This window comes from Cupressus sempervirens, chromosome 3 (genome assembly GCF_028749045.1).
Source record: "Cupressus sempervirens isolate cs-2001-9-10 chromosome 3, ASM2874904v1, whole genome shotgun sequence".
NCBI lineage: Eukaryota > Viridiplantae > Streptophyta > Pinopsida > Cupressales > Cupressaceae > Cupressus > Cupressus sempervirens.
This window is the reverse complement of record NC_143120.1, coordinates 235,463,615-235,478,913: the sequence shown is the minus strand read 5'-3', so window position 1 is coordinate 235,478,913 and position 15,299 is coordinate 235,463,615. Positions and strand designations below refer to the sequence as shown.

At 34.9% G+C, this 15,299-nt stretch overlaps 1 protein-coding gene across 6 annotated transcripts in view; it reads right to left on the bottom strand.

Annotated features, from left to right (window-relative positions):
• The window catches only part of LOC149565721 (eukaryotic translation initiation factor 2 subunit beta-like), a 76,214-nt gene extending 71,449 nt beyond the window's left edge, over positions 1-4,765 (bottom strand). The window contains exons 1-7 of one of the 6 annotated variants that reach the window (XM_089819216.1): positions 4,610-4,765; positions 3,117-3,185; positions 2,977-3,024; positions 2,563-2,671; positions 2,365-2,408; positions 2,182-2,236; positions 1,829-1,923 (exon numbers count right to left, since the gene is read on the bottom strand). In XM_089819216.1, coding sequence (XP_089675342.1) covers positions 1,829-1,923; positions 2,182-2,236; positions 2,365-2,408; positions 2,563-2,671; positions 2,977-3,024 — 351 coding nt within the window. In that variant the 5' untranslated portion in view covers positions 3,117-3,185; positions 4,610-4,765. Of the gene's footprint in view, positions 1-1,828; positions 1,924-2,181; positions 2,237-2,364; positions 2,409-2,562; positions 2,672-2,976; positions 3,045-3,116; positions 3,186-4,444 lie in introns of all 6 variants that reach the window. The other 5 variants (XM_089819214.1, XM_089819217.1, XM_089819215.1 and 2 more) reach the window with 5 other exon arrangements.
• Positions 4,766-15,299: the final 10,534 nt, after the last annotated feature.

Here is a 15,299-nt window from a genome sequence, read left to right as displayed (position 1 = left end):
ATCAAGTAATCATTCTCTGTACTCCAGCTGCTCTTTAGTTTATATCAAATATCTTGGTAATCATCCTCCGTATTCATTTCTCTCTAAAAAGGTATCAGAAGCCAAATCAAACTTCAAGATTTGTGCATTAACACCAGGAGACTACTGCTGGCAGTGACAGTTCAAGTAACGCACATGACACAAAAGTACTAAATAAGCATTGTACATTACTGCACAAAAATGTGCGGAACTATTTGGGCATTTTTCCCCAAAAATCACAGGTATATTTTTGCTTAAGTCAGAATTCAGTTCTACGAAATTGCTTGCTCTCTTTGGCAAAAACAATTGTGAGATTGTGCCCTGCAAAATTGTGCTGTTTGATAGAAGTCGAGCAGTTTTCTGGAAAAATCATAGCTGATACATTTTTAGATATTTTTTATGGTTTTTTACAAATATCATGTTCCCTTTTTTGTTAGGTGAATTCAAGCCTGCACAATGGGCTTGTGCATGACTATTTGGATGATTTTGAATAATTATGGGTCTTCTGCAATATTTTGAGGATTTTTTGTCAAAATTGTGGATTTTTCTGAGTGGCAAGGGTTTCTATCAGATTTCAGACCTGTATTTCAAACTTTTTCATCACATGGAGGTGTTTTCTGCTATTTGTCCAGAGCCTGAAGTAACAGTCACTAGAGCAGGGACAGAAAAATTTAGGTATTTTTCAATATTTTATTAGCAGAAAATTTTGAGTGCTTGCAAACTAGAGATTTATATGTTTCGTGATTCCAAATTGCAAGAGGGATGGATTCATTACCAACGACATGTTATAAGACAGCCGAAGCTTCATTAGCAAGAATAATAACATCTAAAAATAGAGCATGCTCACAATCTTCGAGAACAAGTGCCCTGACAAGATCGTCCTTGGTGCTGACAATTGGCCAACAATTGTGGTAGAAGACCAGGACAAGTTTAATGAGCATGATCAAGAAGCTATCATACTAAATAAATTACCACTTGCCAATGACAGATGATATCCTCTAGACATTTGAACAGGCACAGACTCTACAGAGATTTGAAAATGTGTGTGAGATCTACTCGAGATATCAGATGAAGGCCTTCTTCCCTAAAAATATTCTTTTCTCAATTCTAGCAGATTAAAAAAAGTCTTTATATGAACATTGGATTAAGATCAAAGGCATCCATTATTTATCACAAGCCATAGGTCCCAAGATGCAAGAAGACAGTATGGTGTTTATTATGCTAAAATGCCTACCACAGGAAAATTAAAATTTAATCGAGGGACTCAACATCACATCTACCAATGTTGAACTAATGTTCACAGAGTTGTACAATACGCTCTTCAAGGTGATATGGATGGAAGTAGTTTGCCAGAAGAAGTTATAAACTGAGAGTAAAACAAGTCTTTGCAGCCAAGGAGAAAGGAAAAGGTAAGTAGCCTCAAACAAAATGTCAAGGGAACAATAAGATTACTTTAGAGAATCTGAAATATACAGCATTTTCATTACCACATTTGTTGAATACAATGAGATATATGTCAACAAATAGACTCTAGAGTGCTGCGCATAGGTTAGTTGCCCATCCGTTTTTCATAAAAATCACATTCTGTTGATTTCCACCCCAACGTTTTTCCAGTTTGTGTATGATTATCTACATGTTTATGGATGATTCGCTTTATTCATCTAGAAATGTTGCACTTAAACACATAAATCCAACCAAGCAAATGTCCGGCTGCAACATGCCTGAATAATGAGATGAATATAATGATTCGCACACATACAGGTTAATTACCCTTAAGCAAAATAGCAAACTAATAAATGTTCAAAAGCACCTCTTCATATTTGTAATCACGATCACTTCCCTCCCATGGATATCGAACTTGAAAAGAAGTTTCTTCCACTCCTTCATCCTCATCCTCATGGTTACCTGTGAATACACAAGAAGTGCAAAGATGGCAGTCAAAAAGAACAGAACTCGAAAGTCAGATGTCCTGAAGCACAAAGATGGCAGTCAAAAAGAAAAGAACTCGAAAGTCAGATGTCCTGACTTTGGATTCTGGTAAAGAAACCGAATTAAAAAAATAGAAAGGCCAACCAATTAGAATTTCATCAGAAGTCCAAGCTAGAAATCATTACTTTACAAAGGATACCAATCAAAAGAACTAGATAATCTTAGCCTTCTCACCATTAGCATCCTCTATGGGTTCTACATTCTCCTCCTCTTGAAAACTCCCTTCCACCTGAAGGAACATTGACAAGTGTAATACAATTTTCAGGTATAATGCAGAAAAGTTCCTTAAATCACTCAAAATCATAACAGATCCAAATTTAAAATAAAATACAATAGAGGATTGAATATGTAACATACAGGCTTCTTTTTCTTTTTCTTCAGTCCAGTCAATGTATCAGAAACTGTAGATGCATACAGAAACTTGAACAGTTAATGTTCCTTGCATACATTATGTATTATGTTGCAGATTACATTCTAATTGAAACATAGGATAGATTACCTACAAAGACTATATTACCATACAAATTTCCATTAATACTAGAATATTCATTCTACCTGAGGGACTTTCCATTTTCTCTGTCACCTTCTCTGCTCCTTCATCTGTTGCATCTTGAAGCACAACCTTCTTCTTCTTTTTCTTCTTGTTAGGATCAAATGGAGCAAGCTGCAAAGCATAACATGAAATAATATATGTAGACTTAAAATTGAGAAACGGAAATCCCAACTTGATTTAAATTAAATAATATAGTATTATGCATTTCTACAAGTCTAGACTATATTATTTTCATTATGTTTCATTAAACTTGTAAGGTTCCCTATCTCTTTACTCATGAGATTTACTTTTACAACATTTTCTAAGAAGTTTGTCATTTATTTTTAGAACTGTCAATAGTTTGGTTTGTCAACCATATTTGTCACAATAAAGACCTTCAAGGTAGCTAGCTATCAAGATTGATAGAGAAGACTCACCTCGGATACTTCTTCTTTCATTTCAATAGGAGCTCCATCGTCTGCCATCTTCCTTCAATACAACACAACTAACGAAGGATTAGAAGAAACATTCCATGGGCAGTAAAAATTTATCAAACAAATCTGAAACCCTAGCTTACTTAAATTCTTGTTTTCTCTGCCTTAAGCTGTTGCTACAAATCAATTTCCCTCTGTTCCACCAAAGTCCACTGCAAAATCGTTTGAATGAAGGGATTAAAACTCGTTTCTTCAGAACTCGCTACTAGATAAACAGCCGAGAAATATCAACCAACCTTTGATTATTCCCAACCTCAAAACGAATTGAAACCTCATAAAGTGACATTGCATTAACGAAAGAAGATTCAAATAAAAACTAAAAAGGTTCTTCTTAACAAAATGCTTCAAATTCTCTGGGCTTTTTGGTAACAAAATTTGTTTTTACTGTTAGAAGCAAATATGACCGCTGTTTTTACATTTTCGTGAATATATAGCAAGGATATACCACTGTTTTTGCATTGTGTTTGTTTTTGTTGAAGGGAGAAAGCACCATGTTTTTTCCTATGGATCATATCAGATTTGACTTGCAAAGCAAAATCAACTAAATAAATAAATCTTTTTCAGAGTTTTGACCAGCCTACCAACATTTGCGCTCCACTGGTCTCTTGCATTATTAATATCCTCTAGAAATGAGCAATCTATGTAATAAAGAGTTCCACGATCCTTTAGGTTATAGGCCCACCATGCCTCTGTTGTGTGTAGTGTCTGCTGCCTTTCCGCACCATTCAGTGCAGGCCCATTGCCATTTCCAGACCTCCACACAACTACAACCACCAGATTTGATTTCCCTTACTATGCCCTTCAATAGGTTGAAATTCTTGCCATCTCTAACTGCAATTATTCCTACAAATATTTACCCAACTATTGCAGTGCAGCAGTAGTAGATCAAGCATGATACGTTTCAATTTTTGCTTGGTCTCTTCACTACACACTGCAAGTCTGAATCAAAATTAGGAAGCAACAACAATGTATTCCGTACACCTTCCGAAAATTCTATATTATTTTAAAATTATACTCGAGACTAGAATTTGGTGGAATATTTTATTTTATTAATTAAGAGCTCCATCGCAGATATTCACATTGAACGATTTAATTAAATTCACGCCAATCATGACCCAACAATAGCAAGGATATACCCTTCTTGCATTTTCCGTCCTCTGTTATTACTTTGGATGAGAAGAATGGTTAGATTTTTTATATTGCTTAATCCTTTGATGTAATTGAGCATTAAAGATCCAACTTTTTTAATTTCAGTGCTATGTAATTGAATATTGCAGTAAAAAACACTCACAGCCACTAAAACAAAACAAAAACTCCAAGAAACAAAAGCTCATCACATAAGCATTGCCGTACGATGCAGTAAAGAGTTGTTAGAACAAGAAAATCAAAAGCAGGCGAGTTAAGGTCTCACCGACGGTTTCATCCCGAAACTAAGTTTCACAGGCACGGTTTCATCTCCAGTGATCTTGTTTTGTACGTGGGAAAATTATAAAACCCAAAACACAAAGATCGCAAACCAAAAATGCAAAATGCGCAAAAGGAAATAATATAGAAAGTGAAGCATCCAAACGCATACCTGCGAGCAAACAGAGCAAGTCAAATTGCCAGTCGACCAGAAAAAAAATGTCCGCAGAGGCGGCAAAGGCAAAAATTCATGTCATAGAGCGAAAGTGAGTGACAAACCAGGTGTCTGGCGGAATTTTAAAAAACATGATTTTAATTAATTTAGAATGCTAATTGGAATTAGAATGGGTATTTGAGCAATTCTATGGTAAACCAAAAATGAGCATTTGCAATTCCAACTAAATAGGTGGAATTGGAATATGTATTCATATTCCAATTTTATTTATTTTAGAAAACATAAATTTTTTGGTCTGTGAAATCCCATCAAATTTTGACTGAACCAAACAAGAATAGGAATATGTATCCACATTTTCTATTCCAAAATAATAATTCCAATTCTCGTATTTCTATTCTCGCACCCAAACTAAGTGATTAAAATGGAACATCCTATTATTGACAAAGGTAAACCTAGATTATAGTAAGAATGGTATAATGTTAAATTTATCTTTTGATTTTATTATTCTACATGTAGCAATCTTGTATATTGTTATTATTTTCTTTATTGGAAATCACAGATGGGTCAATCTAGGCTGACAAATCTATTTTTGAAATTGTGTTGAAGTACAAAGACACAAATAGATAAATGATTGACTAACCCTTTACTCAAGGAGTCAATTTACTGCAAATGCTTGAGGGCTTCTATTCTTTTGTTGCTTAGAAATGAAAGATTATGGATATGCAACTTTTAGCTTAATTCTTAAAAATACTTGAAAATGAATCACAATTCCAAAATAAAGATGTAAATTGAGAATGATATTATGCACCTATAGTTTGAATTTAAGCTCATTTTGCTAAGATGAAGGCAACTAGGTAGCCAAAGACTAAATAACCCGATAAGCTTTTTGATTTGGATTCTTGAAGATTATATCTAACTATGATCCAAATCCAAGAAAATAATGTGAGGACAAGGGTGATCTGGGGGGTCGGGGCGGCTTTGACTCATCCCCGATGAAGGAGTTGCCCTTGACACTACAAAATTGTATGAAATTGCAATTTGTGAGTATACAAATGTCAAGACTTTGTTTCTTCTACCAGGATTAGGTTTTGACATGTATCTAAACTTGCAAAGAGAAAAATGACATGTGTAGCTATATAAAGGTTTGCCTCAATCAACTCCCTACTTTGGTGATTTCCACCTCCACAAATAGCCAATGTCAAAATAGAAATTGTGTGTGCTCTTGAATCTTAAGTGTGTTTAAGATTGTTATGAGCTAAAAAAATGCATATTGGTAAATTGCATATCTATTCAAGTGTGTTAGAGAAAAATCATATATGATTTTGAAACTATATATGCATAAGATGATATAATTTGCAATGATTGAATTCAAACCTAAAGCTTAAATGTGGAGATCTTATAACATGAAATTATACCTAGTCAGTTGATAATATCTTCTTATCCTTCAAAATCAGTTGAAAGATTCAATAGTGTTGTTGATGCTTGATGTTTGATGTTGATGTTGATGATGGAAAGAAGATGAACTTGATCCTTGTTACATGTTTATTTTTCTTGACTTGGAGATCTTCACTACATTGGATGTCTTCAAATTGTAAAGCCAAATCTTCACAAATTATTTTGTTGATCCCAATGAAGTGAGATGAGTTTGCTTCTATGGACCTCTAAATATTTTTTGGGGTGCAAAACTCTATGGAGATCAATGAGGATTTAGGGATCTTACTAAATCCAGATAGCCTTTGCCTTATTCAAATTTGGGGCCAATTATCAAGGTTAGGAGTGACTCTTAGGTCAAGGATGACCCAACTTTCCTTTAACCCCCCTAGTCGCCCTTGATCACCCAATACAAACTCAAATTTGGATTGGAAATCCAATTTGGTATACGAGGATGCCAGAAATATGCTCTATATTAAATTATCTTGTTGGGATAATATACAAAAGATTGCACATGATAAAATAGGGCCTCTGTAAGCAAGTAGTGATTGAATAGATTAAATAATTAAAGGGGTACACCTATAATCAAGGACCCATATATAGATGTGGTAGTAAATTAATAGAGGACTCATTTTAAAATGTGTAAATTAAATGCATAATGAGGTCCTAAAATGTATGTTAAAATGAAACACACACGAAAATATGTGTTAAGCATGGCATCAAATGCCTTCAAAAATATTTCAATTAATAATGGTAGACTAAATTACTCAACCTATTTATCACTATTATACTATATAGAAAGTGATCACATGAAGCTCGATTAATATCTCCAATTTATATGGCATGATGGAATACAAAACCACCTTGAGAGAAAATATGATTAACACCACTTGGTAAGAACTTGGTGCCAATGCAATATCAATGCCTTTGCGTTTATTATTTTGTTGTTGCTTAGAGTTGAGAAACAGATAGTTGAGATGATTAATTTGACTAGGAACTAAGTTAATTAAATTGAAAAGTAAATGTAGAGAAACATTATAGAGGAATTGAGTGCACCTAGAATCAAAGTAGGAGGTATTGTGATTCAGATCTCAATTCCCCATAATCAAGATCTTGTAGACACTTATAAATACATATATATGACTTAAATGTTATAATCTAACATTTTTTTTAATTTTTAGATAGATCTAGATCGTATAGGTGTTGACCTTGTAGTCAAATCATTTGTCTATTAGTGAATTAACATTTAGTCAATTGGTTTCATTGCTACTGAGCTCTACAGTTGCTACTAAGCTTACCATTCTTCTAGCAGTGTTAACCAAGTGTTCAGATGCTACCAAGCTAAATAGTCAAATTGTAGTTCATGTTGAGCATCATAATGTCTACCGAGCATCTGAGATAGATTATAGTGCTTGTTGAGTTCTACAATGTCTACCAAGCTTTTTAGTTTAAGTGATGAAGATCTTAGAGTTAACCAAGTATAGTAGTGTCTATTGAGCTCATAGTGTTAACAAAGTTAATTCAGTATTGATCAAGTCATGTAGTGTTAACCGAGCCTTTTAGTATCTACTGACTTTCTCAATGTTCATTGAGTCATACAGTGTTGATTGAGTTCCTACTACTCTAAGTGATCAGTATGGACCGAGCTTCAATGTCAATCAAGTGCCAGAGTCTACCGAGTGTTGACAATGTTTGTCGAGTGTCAAAAAATCACTGAGTTATCTTCAAAACTCAAGTTACAATAGTGGGAAAACTTTGTGAATTATGATGAATTTGGTATTGTAACTAACTCCAAGAGGTAATTAAGTGGATTGGTATATGTAATGTATTATATCATATCCAAATGAGATATATATGTGAAGAAGTAAGAATTAGATGAGTGTGAATTAGTGAAGGCTACAAGCAATATAAGGTATAGTAGAGACTTATCTATCACAACAAGGTGATCATTGTAATTCAAGGAATCTCATTCAGCAAACCAGAGTTGCAGATCAGAGATCACCCACTGGTTCATCCTAATAGGTGCATCAGTTAAATCCTCTAACAAGGTGGACTTAATAGTCTTATGCTAAATCTCCTAACAGAGTGCATACTTCATTGTATGTTTGTAAAATCCTTTCACAAGGTGTACTAATAGTCCTTATCGCTCCTAACAAGGCAGATCATCAGAAGTGAGCAATTGTAAGCCTTAACAGACCAACTTTATGTTGCAGTACTAAAGCTTGTGGGTATCATCCCCACCCCAGCTTTACCTTCTATTTGCAAGGTTTCTAAGTTACCGTATCTTGTGTCAAAGGGTTATGAATATTTTATTGCTTTCATTCTTTCATGCATGCAACTAGATCAAATTATGTGGTGATTTAAGTTTAAAGCTTTATTGGTTCTTGATTCACCCCTCCCCTCTCAATAACCTAGCCTACCTTATATTTCCAACATGTAGGAGTTGATGAAATCCAACTCCACAGCTCACCAAGATCACCTGCATGCAAATAACCTATCGAAGGGAAACCAAGAAGGAAGAAGTGGAGCTTGGAAAAACCCTAAACGGACATGAGAGAGAAAATATTGCAAACAAGGAAAATGTATTTACAATGAAAATGGAACGAGAAATACAATGAGAGAGCCTGAATATAAAGGCCTTGTGGAAGCTTGTAGAACAAGCTGGAAAGTGGTAGAAGATAAGGTTGACAACTAAGCACACTTCCACAAAAAGGTGGAATGTGCTAGAAGGGAACAAACTCCCGTGTTATCATCAACTCATCACTACAACCATTAAATACTAAATATTAAATAAATGCATTAACCTAAGTAAGCTTAAGTAAATAGAATAAATAATTAATAGTTAATTAATTATTTACTCTAACACCCCCCCTTAAGTGCAACTTAGGGAAATGCCTTAAGCTCACAAAACTAAGATGAAAATACAAAATGGGTCTCAGCAACGAGGCCATGTTAGGTACCCATGTACAATGCAAAGAGATGCAACCTCTGAAAACAAGGAAAGAGAGAAAACCACATGGGAAAAACCCTCACCCAAAAAGAGGTAAGAACTTAGTGAAGAACTGAAGAATCCTCTAACTAGGGGAATGTTCCCTAAAATAGGAACAAAGAGAGATCATGAAGAGCATCACTGAAGCATGAAGAAGCCGCAAAATTTGCCATCAGAAAGAAACTATTGATCTGAAGAACCTCCATGGAAGAAGAAGGCACAAACTAAGTGTGTTTATATGGTAGATGATCCATCTCACCGAAATGCATAGGTAGCCAGCCACTGCAATTGCCTTGTATATAGGATCAACCATAGAATACATAGCTCATAGTATGGAACCATCAAACCAAGGATGCATTAGAACAACAACATAACCCCCCTTAATGCAGACGGGGTGAGATGATAGGAAACTGAGAAGGTGAGCCAAAATCCTCTATAGACAAAATCAAGAACAAAAAGAGAGGAAGAGGTACAAACATCTATAAAGACATGGTCACACCGATGCTACATGGAGAAACAAAAGGAAGAAGGCCAAAAACAACAAACAACTATCCCCCCATGGTGCTTTATAAAAAGAGTGCGAGTACAACTGTCTCAAAAACAATGTTCATAAACCTTAAATGCAAGAGTGACACTTTATCTCAGTGCGTATACATAAAAGTGCTTACAAATGATGTCTACAATGATCAAAAAGGAAAAAAGCTAACGCAAAAGATAGTATAGCCCTAAACAAAAGATTCCATGCTAGGAAAATGATCCTTGGACCTGAAACACCCAAGATATCCACCATATAGAAAAAATGTCAAAAATATGATAGAAAGAGCCTGGGCCAGAATCTAAGGAAAAAGCCCACATTTTTGAAAAGATGACAAAACTAGCTTTCCAAAAATATAACATTTTCAAAAAATTGACATGGGATGCAAACGATATGCATGCAAAAGTCAAAAATAGAACTTTAAACTTCAACTAAAAAAAGGGCAACAAAATTACATCAAAACTTAAAAATACCTATACCAATGTCTCCATCTCAGAACTAGCTTTTTGGCACTTTTTTTGGATTGGAAAAATACCTCTGCATGCTCAAGTTATGGCCAAAAAGCCAGAAGTAGGTCCAAAATGACCTTAGAGAGGTGTAAATGACATGCTGATACAGTGATGTATGCTAATGTCAGCAAAAAAATTGCAAAAAAAATTGACGGTTTTTGGACTATTGTGGCAAAAAAAGAGGCCATGTGGCAAAGGATGATGTGGCAAGGGTGACATGGCAGGTCCATGTGGCAAAGTGCTACGTAGTACCCACGCCATGTGTCACCTTGCACGCTATGCCAAGTGGCACTGAGCGTGCAAAGACTCCAAGCTAGCACTGTGTTATCCTGCCAATTGTGCAAGGTGGAGCAGAGGCCATGGACATCGGTGGAGCAGCGGAGGACAGGAGCGAAGGTCACCCAATAAGGAGGCTCCGCAGCAGAGTAGTCAGAAGTGTTTCGGAGAGGTTGCGACTGAGGCTAGGCTTGGCTGAGTGGTGGAAGGGCAGAGAGGACTGGGATGTTGCTAGAAGAGTTGTGTGTGTGTGTGTGTTTTTTTTGCACAAATCGTCCGTACAGTCCGTACGAAAAGCCTTGGAATGAAAAAAAAATTGCCTCCCGGAGCTTTGTCTCCAAAATAAAAAAAGTTTTATATGAATCCTAATTGCAAATGGCCTTCCGGATCCAATGGCAGCATCCGTTTGGGTCCAAAGTGCTTCAAAAAAAAATTTTCCCCTAGGATTGAAGAAAAATGCACAAACAAACTAGGGTTTATGTCTCCAAATTACGGCTTCAAAAAATCTTCAACTAAGCAGCAACAGGGAGGCTCTGATACCATGTAGGAGTTGATGAAATCCAACTCCACAGCTTGCCAAGATCACCTACATGCAAATAACCTGTCGAAGGGAAACCAAGAAGGAAGAGGTGGAGCATGGAAAAACCCTAAATGGACATGAGAGAGAAAATATTGCAAACAAGGAAAATGTATTTACAATGAAAATGGAATAAAAAATACATTGAGAGAGTCTGAATATAAAGAACTCATGGAAGCTTGTAGAACAAGCTGGAAAGTGGTAGAAGATAAGGTTGACAACTAAGCACACTTCCACAAAAAGGTGGAACATGCTAGAAGGGAACAAACTCTCGTGTTGTCAACAACTCATCACTACAACCATTAAATACTAAATATTAAATAAATGCATTAACCTGAGTAAGATTAAGTAAATAGAATAAATAATTAATTATTTACTCTAACACAACAATGGGTCACTAATGTCATCATGTACCCAAGGATAGGTCACCAATGATATCTTATACACTAAGTTGGAATTTTATAAAAGTGCTTCATCTAGTTCAAATCTACTGTGATTTTATCTAATAACTCCATAACTTGTTAATGCAATACAAAAAGATGAAATAAGGTTGGATAAAGGGATTTTCCTTAGTCAAACCTCTGTTTTATATTCAACATTAAAAATGAAATAAAATTGCACAAGGAAAGATGAAATAGAAACTATATCTGAATTGCAAATCACCTTATATCTTGATGATGCAATACTTCTTTAAATATTCTCACAAATGGTAATGCTATAGTTTGATCCAAAAGAAAATCATGAAATGAATTCCTTGAATGATGGATATTTTAGTTTTCCATAGTTCTTGATGAAGGAGAAGAGTTCTTTGAAGGATTAAAGACTTGGATGCTCAATTACAGAAGAGATCTTGGATTTTGATTGCTTTCTCGATCATGAGTACTTGAAAATGTGATATTTAGTACTTTCATTTGATAATGGATACTTAAATGAGGAGAGATAGGGGTTATGTATGCTCAATCCATCATTTTGGGGGTTAAATCTCTCAAGTCGACATTATGCAGGATCAAATTCACTATAAATACTCCAACATAGGGCCCCATGCCAAATTTTGACCTCAATCTTAGGGGACAATATTCCATTGGCATTTTTTGGAAATTTGGCTAAGGTAGACATTGGATGTTGTCATTTATGGCAACACATCTTCTATGTGAAGAGGGAAAACTATGAAGAATGAGTCATGACACTTGTATTTAGAAAATTGTTTAAGTATCACTTAGCTTATTTGGCATAACAAATAGAGTTTTGATCTATGTGGTTTGTAGAGGTAACATGGACATGTGTGAAGTTAGTTATGGGTACCTAAGACATCAAATATGACATGTTCAAGTGCACAAGTCAATACGAACAATACGTCAAGAGTTATGGACAGATTACCAGTTACGATAGTATACAAGTAGAGTAGAGCATAATAGAGAATTGGAGATTTTGGAATAAAGAAGAAAAATAATTGATTAACTAATTAGGGATGATATCCTAGATGTTAATACTAAGAGAGAAAAAGTTAATTTTGTATTTTGTATACTGTATAAAGATTAAAGGTCTACTAGGTAGTAATATTATAATTAGAAAGCCATAAAGAAATATTGTAATATGTGAAGTTATGTGTAAGTGTGTAATGTGAGAAAGTAATGTTTTAAGATGTGAGATTTGATGTATGATCAAAGGAATGTGAAGTTTGTGAAGAACAGTAAAGGAAATACCATATATTGAAGATTTCAACAACAGTGTAAAGAGGTTTTTCTATCTATCTCTTTGTATTGGAGAACTACATTGTATATTACATGTTTGGGTAGTGGGATCATCTTGCATACATTTTAGTTTTATATTACAACTCCTAATAGGGTTGAAGCTTCTAACAAATCCTAAGTCCTCTAACAAGGACTAAGACACTATACATATGTAATAGACTCCTAACAGGGTCAATATCTTTCACAATATACTTTTGATTAGTTGATCATTTTGTGGGTACCATCCTCATCGGGGTTTTCCCTTGGTTGTGGTTTTCCTAATTAACAAAATATGGTGCTATGAGCTATTTTTTTGCATGATTGTGTTTACTATTCAACATGGTTGGTTTGCTTTCATATGTAAGTTATAAGATTGTTAATAATATCTAGTTTTTGACTTAAGTTTGTAAAATATTGATTCACCCCCCATACCCCCACCCATCTCAATATTTCATATTTCTAACACCTATACACACCAATTAGGGCCCAAAAAAGGTAAAGGGTGCAATATTCTATCAAATAATTAGTTTCAAGGTCAAGAGAGAGTATAAAGGTTGTGAATGGTAAAATAGGTCATTAATTATTTGACTAGAGGGAAAATAGAGGAGGCCTCTCATAAATAAGGGACAACCTCAAGTTTTGAAGAAAATGAGTTAATATAGGACATATAATATTAATTTGAAGGTCCCACAAGTGTTAGGGGAGTGTGAAATCAATGTGGGAACTGATACATACCAACATAGGGCTAAAATGAGAACCTAATTAGGGGTTCTTATTTTTTAGGATGGTAAATTAACCCCAACCCCCCACCCCACACCATTCAGAGGGAGTACAAGCCCACCTCATTCTCATGGTAAAGTAGAAAAAGAGAGAGATAAATGAACAGTATGGGAAAACCACAAATAATTAAGGTATTGCTAAGTTTAAGGACATGAACCCCAAAATCAATTATCTTAACTCATATGTCCTTATGTGATGACACACAAAACAAAAACAAAATCATCACCCTTAATAAGATCAAATAATTTAAGTGAACTTACTAAAAAAAATGTCTTGAACATAAATACCATGCTCAAAAAGATACCATAAAAGCACAAGTGATCATTTGGAAAGAATAATGACACACATCAAAGGTAAGAAATGACTCCATGATCCAATAAACTACCAAAGTGTGTTATGTTATATAATTATTGAGGAGAGAAAGAGAAAATAATGAATGAAATGGGCTATATATTTGTATTATGTTGGGTGATCCATGAGAGAGAAGAGAATGGAGAACCCATCTAGAAAATTGTGTTATGCACCCATCAAAAAGAATATAGAGAAGGAATTTATGATCTAGTGCATGTTAGTTAACCCATAAAAAATTATGCAAATGAAAGGTTAATTAGTATTGTAAATTTTATTGTACAAGAAAATCAATCCTAAAAAATGAAGGCAAAGGAGAGATCAAATAAACTAGCAAGTCGTGTTATGCTAGTTCAACCAATCCTATGGATAGCCCAAAAAATCTTTGCATCCAAGAACATATACCAAAAATGCATGAAGGAGAGTGATTTGGCCCTAGAAAATTGTATCATTCCAATGTACTCTACTTGACATGGTTCAAGTAAACAAAATATCTACAATAAGGAGGCCATATATGCCCGCCTCCCCCCACCCCCCAAATATGGAAAAAATGACTATTTTGACATCTTAAGGAAAAGAGAAACGAGGATAAAGCACATTTAACATAAAAGAGGTATCCACAAGTAACACCAAGTCCAAGCTAAAGAGGTTACAACTCATATAAACTCAAAGATGAAACAAATGCAAAGAGATATCATGTAGGAAGTGTAAAGGGGGTCCTTTTGAAGGATGTTGGAAAGATGTGTAGAAAAAGAAGGGAATAATTTAGTCCTTCCCTATGGTTGGTCAAAGAGACCCCAAGATAAAAGATGTGTTTATTGAGGCTACTTGATTGTGAGTAATGAAGAGGTTATTATCAAGGATGCATATTTATTATATCATAGAGAATCCCTAATATAAACAAACAATTCCATTTAACATTGGATATCACGAGATATTTTTAAAAATGTAACATAACCAAGAGAAAAGATTACCATTTAAAGAAGGGAGAGACATTGAAAATACTACCCTTGCCTTACAAGTGTAGAGACAAGAATAAAACTAAGGAGTGTTATGTTATTCACAAAGTATGATCGTACCTAAAAAGGTGTGCCGCTATGCATGAAAATGAACCTGCAAAGGATATGTTAACCATGTCACATAACATATAGAAACATAACAAGAACTTAAATGGTATCTAACAAAAATAGATTTAAAAATTAACTCTCAGTGAAATGTGATGTGAATGATATCATAATCAATGATTTGTTGATCTCAGATTGGTTTTGACAAGTGAGTGTCAACACACTTAAGTCATTTACTTAGTTCACGTTGAACTAGTAATACATTGATAAGGTTTTGCAAATGGGGTTGCAAGCTTTGGGTTTAACTGTTGAGGAAACTTCGTAGTTAAGCGCGCTCAGGCTGGAGTAGTACTGGGATGGGTGACCTCCCGGGAAGTCCCGGTGCTTCACCCCTGTGAGCATCACCTAGATCCAATGAGTGCTAAGTGTTCCATTTATTCTCATGAGA